Source organism: Pseudophryne corroboree, chromosome 4 (genome assembly GCF_028390025.1).
Source record: "Pseudophryne corroboree isolate aPseCor3 chromosome 4, aPseCor3.hap2, whole genome shotgun sequence".
Lineage (NCBI taxonomy): Eukaryota > Metazoa > Chordata > Amphibia > Anura > Myobatrachidae > Pseudophryne > Pseudophryne corroboree.
This window is the reverse complement of record NC_086447.1, coordinates 726644734-726663215: the sequence shown is the minus strand read 5'-3', so window position 1 is coordinate 726663215 and position 18482 is coordinate 726644734. Positions and strand designations below refer to the sequence as shown.

Here is an 18482-nt window from a genome sequence, read left to right as displayed (position 1 = left end):
TCATTTTTTTCTACTAGGCTGTTTTTTGGATTTAGCACCTAGGAGTATGGGATTATCCCGGGATTCTGCGTGCCAAAGGAACTGGTAACTATTACAACCATTTGTTATCACTGTCTAACAACCATATGGAAATTAAAGGAGTTTTGTTGATTCTTTTTATATTGTTTTAAAAAGTTGCTGGAGCAACAAATAAAAACTTTTTATATATATGAAGCAGAGTTTCTGAAGTATTCCATATACTAATCGGTGCATGTGTATACGGGAAAAGAAACAGCTACGTGTATTTACAGAGCTGGCTTACATGTAAGTATCCATTATTATTCTCAGTCACGGTGGTGTATTTTCAGTTGGCTATTGTGGGACACACAGCTGGTGGAGGAATCCCCCTCAATCTACACTCCAGATTCATCACGTACTGCAAGTGCTGGTGTTGAAATCATTAGTGTTGTTGATAATGCACTATTGTGTGTTTTGTTATGTTCTTTTTTTACATGAACTTGGACTTGTGGAGATGTGGAAATATCTGTGACCTGGTTACGTGATAAGTATGGTTTTCTCATCCTATTAGTTTTAGCACAAACCTTGTTGGGATTTATATTTCTGAAGGCACCCAGGCATCTTCAAGTTTGTTATTGGGAGTGCCGGCCAGCAATTACATATATATCCCCTGCAGACGACCAACTGGGTTGTAAAAACACTACAAGAGTGGGATGGGGAACTTGGTGAAAGGAAAAGGCCCCTCCTAAACTACAGTAAGTAACTCTACCCCTTCTGCCCACAGTAAAGACAATTCCTAAGCCTATTGTCTTTTCCTTTTTTAAAAGACAAATACAAGTATCAAAAGCCCTGTCAACATATACAACAACCCACAAAGCCGGTGAGTTTTCTAAAAAATTAACAAAATGTATATACAGGTTGAGTATCCCATATACAAATATTCCGAAATACGGAATATTCCGAAATACTGACTTTTTTGAGTGAGAGTGAGATAGTGAAATCTTTGTTTTCTGTGGCTCAATGTACTCAAACTTTGTTTAATACACAAAGTTATTAAAAATACTGTATTAAATGAACTTCAGGCTGTGTGTATAAGGTGCATATGAAACATAAATGAATTGTGTGAATGTACACACACTTTTTTTAGTGCACAAAGTTATTAAAAATATTGGCTAAAATTACCTTCAAGCTGTGTGTATAAGGTGTGTATGAAACATAAATGCATTCTGTGCTTAGACATGGGTCCCATCGCCATGATATCTCATTATTGTATGCAATTATTCCAAAATACGGAAAAATCCGATATCCAAAATACCTCTGGTCCCAAGCATTTTGGATAAGGGATACTCAACCTGTACAAGATTTTCTATGTTCATTTTCTGTCCTTTAGTCTAGGGTATAAGTTCCAAATGTGTGATTTGGGGCAGTGTCAAACTTTAATCAGTGCTATAATGCTGCTACAGTTCAAATAAATACATATAATGTAATCTGAACACTAGCATTAAATGTGGCATTGGAAGAATTTTATAGTATCGATAACACATTTGGTTATTGCCAATCACAATTTCTCTCACAAGACCTTCCTCAGACTTTGGCCCACCTTGGATCATTTAAGCAGGTTTCCACATTTAGGCGTATATTTTCTAAAGTGCCCATAGCAACAAATTAGTTTCTACTTCTCATTTATCATCTAGCACCTTCTAGAAGATAATAGCTAGAATCTGATTCTCCACGTCTATAAACCCACACTTTAGTAAATATACCCCTAATTCTTTTTGCAGGAAACACTGGCCTCCTTCCATGAGTCTAAGGATTTTTAACAAACTACAGTATTCTCCCTTCCCACCTCCACTATTTGGATGTCTGGCCATGTTTCATACAGTACAAATCTCACGAGAACTACTTACCAGCTGTCACCCTGAGACAAATCTGTTCGGTCAAACAAACTGAGCAAATTTGAGACCATTTCTTCTGTACTGAAGTGGCTGTGGTAAAGCTGAAGGAAGACACACATGTTTGTTGTAATGCATACATCATCATTTGCAGTGCTTGACTTCTGCATTAAAAGTTGTGTCTCAATAATTAGGAAGCGCATTAGTTCAGTTATTAGATACTTTCAGAAATGCCACTACATTATTCACATCCTTTTTATAGCACTTCTTTCATCAATTAACCTGCTTCAAGAAATAAGAGGATTTTGGTACTTACCGATAAATCCATTTCTCTGAATCCTCTAGGGGACACTGGAGTCCTATACAGTAGGGGTGTGAAGCCTTGAACCGGAGGTGTGGCACAATCTTAAATTAGCATAGTCTGCACAGCCGGCTCCTCCCCCTTCACATGCCTCCTCCCTCAGTTTGAAAAATTTGACTGAGAGAATAGGACATGACACTATAGCCCATGGCGAGGAACCGAACCGTACAACATATCAAACAGCGGCCAAGAACTCTTAACCGAAAAACTAACGCTGTTTGCACGAACTGATTAAAACAAGAACTTTGAACACAGCAGGTTGACAGCACCGAGGCGGGCGTCCAGTGTCCCCTAGAGGATTCAGAGAAATGGATTTATCGGTAAGTACCAAAATCCTCTTTTCTCTTTCATCCACTAGGGGACACTGGAGTCCTATACAGTAGGGGACGTCCCAAAGTTTTCCCCCAGGGAGGGAGTGCTGTCGGTGGCCTGCAAAACTAAACGTCCGAACTTAGATTCTCCGGACGCAAAAGTATCAAACTTGTAAAATTTCGCGAACGTGTGGGCTGAAGACCACGTTGCCGCTCTGCAAAGTTGAGTAGTGGAAGCACCCCTGGCAGCCGCCAACGAGGCACCCACTGATCGGGTAGTATGAGCACCCGTCTGAACAGGAACCTGTTTGCCACAGGAAATATAAGCTTGCCGAATGGCAAGTCTAATCCATCTGGACAAAGTCTGCTTAGATGCCGGCCAACCCTTCCTTGGCCCATCATACAGAACAAACAAATGGTCCGACTTTCGGAAAGACAACGTAACCTGTACATATACCCTCAGAGCTCGGACAACATCCAATGACACGTCCTCATCTGTGAGACCCTGGTCTGTTCTTGTCAACGGCTCAAAAGTCGGTGACTTCAAATATTCTAACACCAAACCTAAGTCCCATGGTGCCGTGGGAGGACGAAAAGGGGGTTGAACCCTCAGAACCCCCTGTAAAAAGGTTTGAATCTCTGGCAAGGATGCTAACCGCTGTTGAAAAAGGATGGAGAGAGCCGAAATCTGAACCTTCAGAGAGCCCAGCCTGAGCCCTCCCTCTAGACCGGCCTGAAGGAAAAGTAGAAGTCGAGATAAATGGAAGTTCGTTGAATTCCATCCCCGTTCCTGACACCAGGCCATGTACCGTCTCCAAATCCTGTAGTAGTGCCTGGCTGTGACCGGCTTCCTAGCGGCAATCATTGTAGGAATGGCCGTTCGTGGGATCCCTCTGTTTCTTAAGATCCGGGTTTCAATAGCCACGCCGTCAAACGCAGCCTGTTCAGGTCGGGGTGTAGGAACGGTCCCTGAGATAGCAGGTCCTCTCTCTGAGGTAACCTCCAAGGATCTTCCGCAAGTAACCCCCGCAGGTCGGAGTACCAACTCCTGCGGGGCCAATCTGGTGCGATTAGAATGGCCCACACTCGTTCCCGCTTTACCCTTTTCAGAACCCTGGGCATGAGTGGGAATGGTGGAAATATGTAAACCCTCCTGTAACACCAAGGAAGTGTTAATGCGTCCACTCCTTCTGCTGCTGGATCTCGAGTTCTTGACACATATCTGGGCAGCTGATGGTTTTGTCGAGACGCCATTAGGTCCACCTGAGGCAGACCCCATCTTCTCACAATCATGTTGAAAATCCGTGGATGAAGGCACCACTCTCCCGGATGCATGTCTTGGCGACTGAGGTAATCTGCTTCCCAGTTCTCCACACCTGGAATGAACACTGCCGAGAGAATGATGTCTCTTCTTTCTGCCCACAACAAGATCCTTGTGGCTTCCTTTAAAGCCATCCTGCTCTTTGTTCCTCCCTGACGGTTTATGTAAGCCGTCGTCATGACATTGTCTGACTGAATCCTGATGTGTTGATTCATGACTAGGTCTTCTGCTAAGAGAAGTGCATTGTAAACTGCTCTTAGTTCGAGGATATTTATGGGTAGTTTGCTTTCCTGTAGCGTCCACCGTCCTTGAAACTGATGGTCCTCTAGGACGGCTCCCCAACCTCTGAGACTGGCGTCCGTCGTCAGGATCCTCCAATCCCAAATGCCGCATTTCTTGCCGGCCGTAAGGTTCTTGTGTAACGACCACCATATCAAGGAGACCCGTACTTGTGGTTGAAGTCGGATTCTCCGATGGAGAAGCCAGTGCGAGCCTGCTCCCTGAGCAATGAGGTTTATTTGGAATGGTCGGGAATGAAGTCTGCCGTACTGGAGAGCTTCGAACGACGCCACCATCTTCCCGAGAAGTTGCACACAGAGGTGCAGAGAAACTGTTTTCGTCCTCAGTACCTGAGCCACTAATCTCTGTAGGTCCTGGACCTTGTTCTCTGGTAGGAACACACGTAATAGGACCGTGTCCAAGATGAGACCGAGGAATTGAATCCGTTGAGTCGGTATGAGGTTGGACTTTTGGAAATTGACAATCCATCCATGTTGAATTAGAAATTGATGGGATGTCTGAACATCCTTGAGCAGTCGATTCTGAGATGGAGCCTTGATCAGTAAATCGTCCAAATAAGGTATAATCGTGACCCCCAACAGTCTCAGTCCTGCCACCATGACCGCCATGATCTTTGTGAAAATTCTTGGGGCTGACGCTAGACCGAACGGCAAGGCCCGGAATTGGTAGTGATCCGCTACCAGTGCGAACCTTAAGTAAGCCTGGTGAGGAGTCCAGATTGGAATATGCAGATATGCATCTTTTATGTCCATGGATACCATGAACTCGCCCTGTTCTAAGCCTGCAATGACTGATTGGATTGATTCCATCTTGAATTTGTAGACTCTTAAAAACTGGTTGAAAACTTTTAAATTGAGTATTGGTCTGACCGTCCCGTCTGGCTTTGGCCCGACAAAAAGATTGGAATAGAACCCTGTTCCTCTCTGAGAAGCGGGAACCGGAATAATGACCTCTTCTTGTAGCAATTTGAGAATTGCTGCCCGTAGTGCCCTTGCTTTTTGAGGGCACTGAGGCAATCCTGTTGTTAAAAACTGACTGTGAGGTCTCTGTTGAAATTCCAGTCTGTATCCCTGAGAGATTAAGTTGTTCACCCAAAGTTCTGGTGAGGTTTTGACCCAGATGTCCTGAAAACCTTCCAGTCGGCCGCCCACCAAGGGGGACCCCAGGTGAGCTGGGAGGCCGTCATGCCACGGTCTTGCAGCAGGTTTATCCTGCTTTCTGGTCGCTGCCTGCGAGCGGCCTCTACCTCTGGCCCGCGTGCTTGTGTACCGAAAACCCCTACCACGGGCTCGAAAGGACTGTGATCTAAATGAAGTAAACGCTGGTCCTCTTGGTGTCAGAGTCTCCTTGCCATTCTCTGAGCCATAAAATCCTCCTAGCCGATATGGCCGATGCAGATATGCGCGATGCTATTCTACTAATATCCTTAGAAGCTTGACACAAGTATGAAGCAGATTCTCGAATGTGTTCCGCCAGCTGTGTAATCTCTTCTAAGATATTTTCCTCCTCAATAGCTTGTACAATACGGCCGGACCATGCACCCATGGCCTTGTTGACCCAAGTACAGACGATCGCAGGTCTCTGCGCTGCACCTGCTGCTACAAACATTGATTTTAACGCAGTCTCAACTTTACGGTCGGACGCATCCTTTAAAGGAGTTACGTTAGGAATTGGCAAGATTGTCTTCTTTGACAACCTTCCTAGGGAAGCATCCACTACCGGCGGAGACTCCCACTTGTCCATTACACCCTTAGGTAGGGGTAAGTTACCTGAAACCGTTTCGGAAATTGAAAACGTTTGTCAGGTTGTTTCCAAGCCTCTTCCATCTGAGATTGGAGGGATTTAGGAATGGGGAACTCTGCTGAACGCGGCTTCTGGGATTCGAACAAATCGAAATCTTTCGGCTCCCGGATTTCCTCTTCCTTAAAGCTTAGGATGTCCTTTACCGCGTCAATTAAGGAATCCAGACCCGAGATCGCCGAGTCTTCTTCAGGAAAATCGGCGTCTAGGTTAGGTTCAATTAACTCACCTTCTTCCGTATCCAGAAGAAAACCCTCTTCCTCCTCAGATTCTGGTATAAGAGGAAGAGTTCTTTTAACAGCCCTGCGCACACTCGTATCTGCGTGTGCGGGCGGCGTTAACTTGATGAGAAATTCCTCCATCGTCTTTGAGAATCCCGCAGCCCATTCCGACTGCTGTTTTCGGGATTCTGCCATCTCCTTGGAGATTCTATTAGCAAGGTTGTCTTCCCATGCCTTAGCCAGAGCACTGCTACCAGATGGAGCGTCCTTGTCTAAGCAGGAGTCGCACACCCCGGAGCTGCCAGCCCGCGTGCTCTTCTTGTTACATTTCGTACAAACATAGCAGGTCTTTGAGGTCTTGGTAGCCTTAGACATGTTGTGTTTTTTTTTTTTTTTTAAACCCCTTACCAGGGTATTACGCAGCGCTTTCACCCTTTAAACTAGGAAGAGAAAGACTGGGAGATGACGGAAGCGAAGGTATTGGATCCAGCTGGAATTACCTGTCCCTTTTTCTCTATAAAAGGAACAGGCCAAAAAAAAAAAAAATTAAATAAAACACCAGCCGATTCGCAACTCTCACACCCCAACTGTAAATCAGCTACGATGTTAGAGTTGGCTTGCTTCCGTGTGTTTTCTAAGGGATCTTTGAAACAGAAGTCCCTTGAAAACATAAATTGTAAATTTTGATTACTTTTCAGATCCTCATATGTTGTATATATACACACATTACACCAGCAGAGGGAGCTGTTACCCAACGATCCCTCTACTATATTAATGCATGCACTATCCAGGCAATGCAGAAGGGGGAGCTAATTCTTTTATAAAAAAAACCTTCCCCTATGTACACTACTGGGGGAGGGGGAGGACCCATCCTTTACTCAGCCTGGCGCAAAAACGAAGAAACATGGCCCCCACTAAATGTAAGCTTATAGAAAACAAGAGCCTGCAGCACTGTTATGAGCGTGTGGGCTTTGCTTTGCGCATACCTTCTTTCTCTATGCGCTGCTTTAGTGCGTCCAGTCCTGATGCTCTACTGACCCCCACACGCTGGCCGCTGGTGCGCGCAGAGTCCTCTATTCGGCGCGCTCCGGACCCGCTGGCCGGCGCGCGCCGGGACAGTCTCCCGTAGCGCCGCCTGTGCTCCGCTCCGTCTGTGGGTCTCATCGTTCGCTGTGCAGCGCGCCGCTCTGCCGTCCCTCCCTGCTCACAGGGAAGACATGCTGAGTCCCGCGCCGCACTAAGGCTCCCACACGCCGGCCTCCGTCGCTCTGCCGTCCCTCCCTGTTAGCTACTTCCCCGCTGTTTATATCAAAGGGAGATTTAAACTGCAATAGATGGACTGACTTTATAAGAGAGAGAGAGAGAGAGAGAGAGAGAGAGAGAGAGAGAGAGAATATTATACTAGAAGAGAGAAAAAAAACAAAACTTTTACTAACTGGAAGACCCTAGCCTAAGCTTGTACGACCAGTACTCACTCTTAGTTGAATATTGAGGATCTCCTGTGGAGAGATGCAGGTCCCTTCAACAAGGGATCATTGTCTCTCTGATATCAGGCAGCCTTGTCCCCCTTTTATTAGGGTTACGCAGCCCCTTTTAGATTTTTAGTCAGGAGCTCAAGTGCTCCACGTGTTGTGCCTCCAGCACAATTTTTCAAACTGAGGGAGGAGGGATGTGAAGGGGGAGGAGCCGGCTGTGCAGACAATGCTAATTTAAGATTGTGCCACACCTCCGGTTCAAGGCTTCACACCCCTACTGTATAGGACTCCAGTGTCCCCTAGTGGATGAAAGAGAAACATACGTAAGTACTGTACATAACACTACTTTATTCATACATCTGCCAAAAACTTTTATAAACAATGAAAATACTGTGTTCACTTCAAGACAACCCAACTCCCAATCAGTGTCTCTCGGCATACGGTGTCATGATCCAGGCTATTTCAAGTAGGAATAGGCCTGCTAATAAGTAGTGTGATATCAAGATAACCGAGTGATGTATTAATGGATGTGATGCCAATGCATCTGGGTTATACCGAAATGGGCATGATTGAAATTTGTATTATTCCAATTGATGTATCCATTGTATGATAGCAATCAAATGTCTTTGCATGCTAAATGGTAGAGACTTAAATGATCTGCTTATATATAGCTTGTTTACAGTACAGAGGTGTCAGATACCCTTTGATTCAGGAAACCAGAGACGCTTTGGCCAGCAGGGTGTGACTGGCCTTCCTGGGATCCACACAGGCCCCACACTACAGCTGTAAAGGCAAGCCATAAAAGATGAGAAGAACCAGATCTGTGGCCAGAAAGGTGTAAAGCCCTTCCTGGCCTGTGTCTCTCAGAACTGGCCATTTGTTTACACAAGAACCATGGCCAGAGCTTCAAATTCTATTAGAAGATAAGGCCATTCAACACCTTGAAAGAGTGGGTAGGAAGCCCAGTATAAGCTGAGACTCAATTCACTCTGGCTTTGAAAGGGTTAAAAGGAATGCAGCCTGGGTTTTAAATAGGAGAAACACAGGCTGTTCAGTGTTCATTCTGCATGAGGCTATCGAAGGATACAGGTGTTCCATAAGCCAACAGGAAGGCCTCATCCCATAACTATTGAATCCAGAGACTGGATTGTTTATTTTGTTTATTTTCCAATTTTTTTATTTTATTTGAAATTGTATTTACGAATGTGACTTTTCAACTACAGGTTGAGTATCCCATATACAAATATTCCAAAATACGGAATATTCAGAAATACGGAATTTTTTGAGTGAGATAGTGAAACCTTTGTTTTCTGATGGCTCAATGTACACAAAATAAGAATTTACTTACCGATAATTCTATTTCTCATAGTCCGTAGTGGATGCTGGGAACTCCGAAAGGACCATGGGGAATAGTGGCTCCGCAGGAGACTGGGCACAAAAGTAAAAGCTTTAAGACTAGCTGGTGTGCACTGGCTCCTCCCCCTATGACCCTCCTCCAAGCCTCAGTTAGGATACTGTGCCCGGACGAGCGTACACAATAAGGAAGGATTTTGAATCCCGGGTAAGACTCATACCAGCCACACCAATCACACCGTACAACCTGTGATCTGAACCCAGTTAACAGCATGATAACAGAGGAGCCTCTGAAAAGATGGCTCACAACAACAATAACCCGATTTTTGTAACTATGTACAAGTATTGCAGACAATCCGCACTTGGGATGGGCGCCCAGCATCCACTACGGACTATGAGAAATAGAATTATCGGTAAGTAAATTCTTATTTTCTCTGACGTCCTAGTGGATGCTGGGAACTCCGAAAGGACCATGGGGATTATACCAAAGCTCCCAAACGGGCGGGAGAGTGCGGATGACTCTGCAGCACCAAATGAGAGAACTCCAGGTCCTCCTCAGCCAGGGTATCAATTTTGTAGAATTTTACAAACGTATTTGCTCCTGACCAAGTAGCTGCTCGGCAAAGTTGTAAAGCCGAGACCCCTCGGGCAGCCGCCCAAGATGAGCCCATCTTCCTTGTGGAGTGGGCATTTACAGATTTTTGGCTGTGGCAGGCCTGCCACAGAATGTGCAAGCCGAATTGTACTACAATTCCAACGAGCAATAGTCTGCTTAGAAGCAGGAGCACCCAGCTTGTTGGGTGCATACAGGATAAACAGCGAGTCAGATTTTCTGACTCCAGCCGTCCTGGAAACATATATTTTCAGGGCCCTGACAACGTCTAGCAACTTGGAGTCCTCCAAGTCCCTAGTAGCCGCAGGCACCACAATAGGTTGGTTCAGGTGAAACGCTGAAACCACCTTAGGGAGAAACTGAGGACGAGTCCTCAATTCCGCCCTGTCCGAATGGAAAATCAGATAAGGGCTTTTACAGGATAAAGCCGCCAATTCTGACACGCGCCTGGCCCAGGCCAGGGCCAACAGCATGACCACTTTCCATGTGAGATATTTTAACTCCACAGATTTAAGTGGTTCAAACCAATGTGACTTTTTGGAACCCAAAAACTACATTGAGATCCCAAGGTGCCACTGGAGGCACAAAAGGAGGCTGTATATGCAGTACCCCTTTTACAACGTCTGAACTTCAGGGACTGAAGCTAGTTCTTTTTGGAAGAAAATTGACAGGGCCGAAATTTGAACCTTAATGGACCCCAATTTCAGGCCCATAGACACTCCTGTTTGTAGGAAATGTAGGAATCGACCCAGTTGAATTTCCTCCGTCGGGCCTTACTGGCCTCGCACCACGCAACATATTTTTGCCAAATGCGGTGATAATGTTTTGCGGTTACATCCTTCCTGGCTTTGATCAGGATAGGGATGACCTCATCCGGAATGCATTTTTTCCTTCAGGATCCGGCGTTCAACCGCCATGCCGTCAAATGCAGTCGCGGTAAGTCTTGGAACAGACAGGGTCCTTGCTGAAGCAGGTCCCTTCTTAGAGGTAGAGGCCACGGATCCTCCGTGAGCATCTTTTGAAGTTCCGGTTACCAAGTCCTTCTTGGCCAATCCGGAGCCACGAATATAGTGCTTACTCCTCTCCATCTTATCAATCTCAGTACCTTGGGTATGAGAGGCAGATGAGGGAACACATACACTGACTGGTACACCCACGGTGTTACCAGAGCGTCTACAGCTATTGCCTGAGGGTCCCTTGACCTGGCGCAATACCTGTCGAGTTTTTCCCAACGGTTTATAATCATGTGGAAGATTTCTGGGTGAAGTCCCCACTCTCCCGGGTGGAGGTCGTGTCCCGGAATTGCTGACAGTGCTATCACATGATTTTCCGCCCAGCGAAGAATCCTTGCAGCTTCTGCCATTGCCCTCCTGCTTCTTGTGCCACCCTGTCTGTTTACGTGGGTGACTGCCGTGATGTTGTCCGACTGGATCAACACCGGCTGACCTTGAAGCAGAGGTCTTGCTAAGCTTAGAGCATTGTAAATGGCCCTTAGCTTCAGGATATTTATGTGAAGTGATGTCTCCAGGCTTGACCATAAGCCCTGGAAATTCCTTCCCTGTGTGACTGCTCCCCAGCCTCGCAGGCTGGCATCCGTGGTCACCAGGACCCAGTCCTGAATGCCGAATCTGCGGCCCTCTAGAAGATGAGCACTCTGCAACCACCACAGGAGGGACACCCTTGTTCTTGGTGAGAGGGTTATCCGCTGATGCATCTGAAGATGCGACCCGGACCATTTGTCCAGCAGGTCCCACTGGAAAGTTCTTGCGTGGAATCTGCCGAATGGGATTGCTTCGTAGGAAGCCACCATTTTACCCAGAACCCTTGTGCATTGATGCACTGAGACTTAGCTCGGTTTTAGGAGGTTCCTGACTAGCTCGGATAACTCCCTGGCTTTCTCCTCCGGGAGAAACACCTTTTTCTGGACTGTGTCCAGGATCATCCCTAGGAACAGAAGACGAGTCGTCGGAACCAGCTGCGATTTTGGAATATTGAGAATCCAATCGTGCTGCCGCAACACTACCTGAGATAGTGCTACACCGACCTCCAACTGTTCCCTGGATCTTACCCTTATCAGGGAATCGTCCAAGTAAGGGATAACTAAAATTCCCTTCCTTCGAAGGAATATCATCATTTCGGCCATTACCTTGGTAAAGACCCGGGGTGCCGTGGACCATCCATACGGCAGCGTCTGAACTGATAGTGACAGTTCTGTACCATAAACCTGAGGTACCCTTGGTGAGAAGGGTAAATTTGGACATGAAGGTAAGCATCCTTGATGTCCCGAGACATCATGTAGTCCCCTTCTTCCAGGTTCGCAATCACTGCTCTGAGTGACTCAATCTTGAATTTGAACCTCTGTATGTAAGTGTTCAAAGATTTTAGATTTAGAATCGGTCTCACCGAGCCGTCCGGCTTCGGTACCACAACAGTGTGGAATAATACCCCGTTCCCTGTTGCAGGAGGGGTACCTTGATTATCACCTGCTGGGAATACAGCTTGTGAATGGCTTCCAAAACTGTCTCCCTGTCAGAAGGAGACATCGGTAAAGCCGACTTTAGGAAACGGCGAGGGGGAGACGTCTCGAATTCCAATTTGTACCCCTGAGATATCACCTGAAGGATCCAGGGGTCTACTTGCGAGTGAGCCCACTGCGCGCTGAAATTCATTGAGACGGCCCCCCACCGTGCCTGATTCTGCTTGTAAAGCCCCAGCGTCATACTGAGGGCTTGGCAGAGGCGGGAGAGGGTTTCTGTTCCTGGGAACTGGCTGATTTCTGCAGCCTTTTTCCTCTCCCTCCGTCACGGGGCAGAAATGAGGAACCTTTTGCCCGCTTGTCCACGAAAAGACTGCGCCTGATAATACGGCGTCTTCTCATGTTGAGAGGCGACCTGGGGTACAAACGTGGATTTCCCAGCTGTTGCCGTGGCCACCAGGTCTGAAAGACCGACCCCAAATAACTCCTCTCCTTAATAAGGCAATACTTCCAAATGCCGTTTGAAATCCGCATCACCTGACCACTGTCGTGTCCATAACCCTCTACTGGTAGAAATGGACAACGCACTTAGACTTGATGCCAGTCGGCAAATATTCCGCTGTGCATCACGCATATATAGAAATGCATCTTTTAAATGCTCTATAGGCAATAATATACTGTCCCTATCTAGGGTATCAATATTTTCAGTCAGGGAATCCGACCACGCCAACCCAGCACTGCACATCCAGGCTGAGGCGATTGCTGGTCGCAGTATAACACCAGTATGTGTGTAAATACATTTTAGGATACCCTCCTGCTTTCTATCAGCAGGATCCTTAAGGGCGGCCATCTCAGGAGAGGGTAGAGCCCTTACAAGCGTGTGAGCGCTTTATCCACCCTAGGGGGTGTTTCCCAACGCACCCTAACCTCTGGCGGGAAAGGATATAATGCCAATAACATTTTAGAAATTATCAGTTGTTATCGGGGGAAACCCACGCATCATCACACACCTCATTTAATTTCTCAGATTCAGGAAAGCTACAGGTAGTTTTTCCTCACCGAACATAATACCCCTTTTTGGTGGTACTTGTATTATCAGAAATGTGTAAAACATTTTTCATTGCCTCAATCATGTAACGTGTGGCCCTACTGGAAGTCACATTTGTCTCTTCACCGTCGACACTGGAGTCAGTATCTGTGTCGGCGTCTATATCTGCCATCTGAGGTAACGGGCGCTTTAGAGCCCCTGACGGCCTATGAGACGTCTGGACAGGCACAAGCTGAGTAGCCGGCTGTCTCATGTCAACCACTGTCTTTTATACAGAGCTGACACTGTCACGTAATTCCTTCCAACAGTTCATCCACTCAGGTGTCGACCCCCTAGGGGGTGACATCACTATTACAGGCAATCTGCTCCGTCTCCACATCATTTTTCTCCTCATACATGTCGACACAAACGTACCGACATACAGCACACACACAGGGAATGCTCTGATAAGAGGACAGGACCCCACTAGCCCTTTGGGGAGACAGAGGGAGAGTTTGCCAGCACACACCAGAGCGCTATATATATACAGGGATAACCTTATATAAGTGTTTTTCCCCTTATAGCTGCTGTATTGTTTATACTGCGCCTAATTAGTGCCCCCCTCTCTTTTTTAACCCTTTCTGTAGTGTAGCGACTGCAGGGGAGAGCCAGGGAGCTTCCCTCCAACGGAGCTGTGAGGGAAAATGGCGCCAGTGTGCTGAGGAGATAGGCTCCGCCCCCTTATCGGCGGCCTTATCTCCCGTTTTTCTATGTATCCTGGCAGGGGTTAAATGCATCCATATAGCCCAGGAGCTATATGTGATGTATTTTTTTGCCATATAAGGTATTTTTATTGCGTCTCAGGGCGCCCCCCCCCCAGCGCCCTGAACCCTCAGTGACCGGAGTGTGAAGTGTGCTGAGAGCAATGGCGCACAGCTGCGGTGCTGTGCGCTACCTTATTGAAAACAGGACGTCTTCTGCCGCCGATTTTCCGGACCTCTTCTGCTCTTCTGGCTCTGTAAGGGGGACGGCGGCGCGGCTCTGGGACCCATCCATGGCTGGGCCTGTGATCGTCCCTCTGGAGCTAATGTCCAGTAGCCTAAGAAGCCCAATCCACTCTGCACGCAGGTGAGTTCGCTTCTTCTCCCCTTAGTCCCTCGATGCAGTGAGCCTGTTGCCAGCAGGACTCACTGAAAATAAAAAACCTAATTTAAACTTTTACTCTAAGCAGCTCAGGAGAGCCACCTAGATTGCACCCTTCTCGTTCGGGCACAAAAATCTAACTGAGGCTTGGAGGAGGGTCATAGGGGGAGGAGACAGTGCACACCAGCTAGTCTTAAAGCTTTTACTTTTGTGCCCAGTCTCCTGCGGAGCCGCTATTCCCCATGGTCCTTTCGGAGTTCCCAGCATCCACTAGGACGTCAGAGAAACTTTGTTTAATACACAAAGTTATAAAAAATATTGTATTAAATGACCTTCAGGCTGTGTGTATAAGGTGTATATGAAACATAAATGAATGTGTGAATGAACAGACACTTTGTTTAATGCACAAAGTTATTAAAAATATTGGTGAAAATGACCTTCAGGCTGTGTGTATAAGGTGTATATGAAACAAATGCATTCTGTGCTTAGACATGGGTCCCATCGCCATGATATCTCAATGCAATTATTCCAAAATACGGAAAAATCCGATATCCAAAACAGATACGTGCTAACAGAATTTGACTGTATCAAATAGAACAACTGAAATATTTAAATGTATTAGTATTCACTTTGGAAAAATGCTGTGCAGTGTGAGAAGTACTGGAGTTTGACACGGATATGTGACAATTTTAGATTTGTTATATTTAGAAGTGAAACCTACTTCATTCTTAATAAATGGAGAAAAGGGAACAGCAGTACAGAATGAAGTTAGCATTTCTAAACAAAAAGGTATAAGCTGTAACTGACCTTGAATGAGTCCAAAGCAGACAAAAGTACTTCTACATTGTCGTCCATAAGACGAGCTACAATAGCTTCCTTAATAAAAGATTCATCAAAGCCAGCCTGCCGTATGGAGTCAAATGGAAACAAAGAAAAGGACTGGTTAGTCTAAGAGTTGACATCTAGAAACAAACATTCACGTGCACATTACAATAAATATGACATTACTAATGCAATATTTATGCTATTTTTTTTATTATTTTACACTGAGAAACTGAATCTTATTATCTGATCATGTAAATGAGAATATAATTAAAAATTTAAATTTATACATAGTCTCTACATTTTAGACTATACTGGGAGCTCTATAACCTAAACCAAATACTAAATCTCCAACAGTAAGGGTAACTACTACTCACCTGAGATTTCTCAATGATGTCCTTTAAATGTACCAACGCTAGGTGCCTCACAGCCGGCTGTGGGTGATTCAAGCTGAGCAGGAGCGATGTATCGCATTCTGCCAATAACTGCAATAGTAGAACAAAAGTATTACACAGTCACAAGTGCATGGGGAACTGTAAGGCACGCCAATCTCAGATGGGCTTGGGAGACATCGAAGTAATGTGTTATGAAGGAATTGGCCTCTAGGGTGGGCTAGTATGCAGGGGTGTGAGCAGAGCATTTTAATTCCCCCAGTGGGCACTACATAAAACTTGTTACAATTTTTAGCTGATAATTTCAAGTGTACTTTTTATCCAACATTTAAGTCTGAGCATTTAGCTTGAGCTCAGCATGTAATTGGGTTTTACAAACCATCTATATCACAGCCAACAGAATAGTATCGGGGCATGAGACAGTGGCAGATGTGGAGTGATGTGAGGCAGGTGCCTAGGTGTATGCCACATTTATTCTGTATAAAAAGGAATTCTGTTAATGTGAAATGTAAAGGTACTGAGGAATCCTATACTACCAGTACTGCAAGGCCATGTGTATAACTGATTGCCACACCTCATGCTTTCCCCCACTGGTAGTGAGTGAGATAAACTGATGGAACAAGCTTTGCTTCTGCTCATCTGACACATTCTTCAACTCTTTCTCCAACACAAAATCCAGAGCTTCAGGGTATCTGCGGTAATGAAATAAAGTAGCAGGGGTTAAAAATGAAGTAAGAAAACACAAACATGTTATGAATAACAGCGGTATTTACATTTGGTCTAATGTACTTGTCTGTTACAATGTAGAATAGAATTAAAACAATGTACTGTATTCCAGAAGCAAAAAAATCCCCCAAACATTCCTTCCTCACATACTACGACATAATGGTACTCCTGGGGGGGCTGGAGGTCCTTTCATCATGCAACAGCTTCTCAAGTGACTATACGGAACCAGGACACAAGGGCTCATGTTGGATGTGAGTAATTTACTATTTTTTTCTACATGTAATTTTACATGGTAAATGTGACTATTATTTATTTACAACACAGTAGAGCTGTGAACGCACAGATATACAAATGATGTGTGTCCCCGTGTATGCAACAGCAGTGGTGGTGAAGATGGAAATGTCCCGGGCAGCGCTTGAAGTAGGAATTTCAAAGGAGTATGAAAATGAAAATGAAACGCGCCCCTGACCCTTCATCCTGGGTAACCCTCTTACGCCCCACGTGCTCTCCTTTGTGTCTGATCACCTCTGTCTCTCTTTTACTTACCCCCCTGCAGTTATCATTCCCTGCTACCCTTTAAGCCCCTACTACCCTCTCATTCCTTGCACTTCTTATTGCCTGCTTCCCTCCCTGCCAACTTCCTTCTCTCACCACATGCACCTCTCACTAACTGCTTCTTCTCTAATCACCGAACACTCTCTCTCCAATTCCCTCTTTAACCTAGCTCCTCTCTCCAAGCGGGGATATATTTTGTATCGGGTCCAAGTGCCAGGGCAGATAGCGGCGGTAGTTAAAATTTGGTGCAACCAGCGAGCCAATCACAGCTCGCGTACCAGCAGCCAATTAGAAGCCACTGTCGTGAGCTGGTCCATAGCTAAATACAACTGGTCTGCAAAGCGCTCCAAGTTTAAACTACCGCTATCTTCCCAGGACCCAATGAGAGGTGTGTACCAATGAAGACACATCTCCGCTGCGGTTGGTGTTCTGCTGGGACACCATTTTTGGTCCCAGCACCAACAGCCAGTGCCGCTGTGTTCTAAGTGTGAAGCAGAAAATATGTCATAATGCCCCACTTCGAGCACTGGTCCCAGACAAAATTAAAAACTCCACCCATTGTCCATCTAGCGACTAGACTGCTTCATACAGAGCTCCAACCAAACCTTTTCATTATGCATGAAATGACATTAATGAGAGCATAGGTGGGTTTACATACTTGCTTTCTAAAAGTCTAATGAGAGGAAGGAGAAATTGGCAGAGCTTAGCCATTTTATCAGAGTCGGCTCCGTGAACTTCTCCGTAAGTGAGGAACTCCTGCAGGAAGGTGCTATATTCACATAAAACAAAAAATTCCACCAGAATTAACAATAGTGATAACTGAATCCACAAAAGAAAACACAGATTGTAAAACTAAACACTACAAGCAAGTTTAATGCAAAAACATACAGACTACAGCTGAGAACTCTAGGCACACTTATTCAAATATGACTAATCTATCGAACTATACTTTATTACTAAACTATGTTGTATTGTCATAATGAAGAAGTTGATAAACAAAAAGCATACTAAGAGCGGTATCCAATTAGCCCCGATAATGTATAGTTTTATTTATTTATTACTGCTGTGAGGCATTAATGCTAACCATTACACCATCCGTAGGGCATTACTGCCTTACAGCACTGAGGTCATGGGTTCAATTCCCACCACGGCCCTAACTGTGCGGAGTTTGTATATTCTCCCCCTACTTGCGTGGGTTTCCTCCGGGTTTTCTGGTTTCCTCCCACAATCCAAAAATATACTGGTAGGTTAATTGGCTCCCAACAAAATTAACCCTAGTGAATGTGTCTATGTGTACATGTGGTAGGAAATCTAGATAGTAAGCTCCACTGGGGCAGAGACTGATGTGAATGGGCAAATATTCTCTGTAATAGCGCTGCGTACTATGTGTGTGCTATATATAATAACTGGTAATAATAATAATAATAATAATAATAATATTCTATTGTGCCATGTGAAAAAAAATAGGATTTTGGTACTTACTGATAAATCCTTTTCTCCTAGTCCGTAGAGGATGCTGGGGACTCCAAAAGGACCATGGGGTCTAGACGGGATCCGCAGGAGCTTGGGCACACTGAAAAGACTTCAAGTGGGTGTGAACTGGCTCCTCCCTCTATGCCCCTCCTCCAGACCTCAGTTATAGGAACTGTGCCCAGGAGAGACGGATATTTCGAGGAAAGGATTTTTGTGTACACTAA

At 45.5% G+C, this 18482-nt stretch overlaps 1 protein-coding gene across 1 annotated transcript in view; it reads right to left on the bottom strand.

Annotated features, from left to right (window-relative positions):
- HEATR1 (HEAT repeat containing 1) overlaps window positions 1-18482 on the bottom strand; it is a 290453-nt gene that overhangs the window by 205433 nt on the left and 66538 nt on the right. The window contains exons 9-13 of the mRNA XM_063918062.1: window positions 17444-17554; window positions 16079-16196; window positions 15490-15597; window positions 15098-15193; window positions 1905-1993 (exon numbers count right to left, since the gene is read on the bottom strand). Coding sequence (XP_063774132.1) covers window positions 1905-1993; window positions 15098-15193; window positions 15490-15597; window positions 16079-16196; window positions 17444-17554 — 522 coding nt within the window. The remainder of the gene's footprint in view (window positions 1-1904; window positions 1994-15097; window positions 15194-15489; window positions 15598-16078; window positions 16197-17443; window positions 17555-18482) is intronic.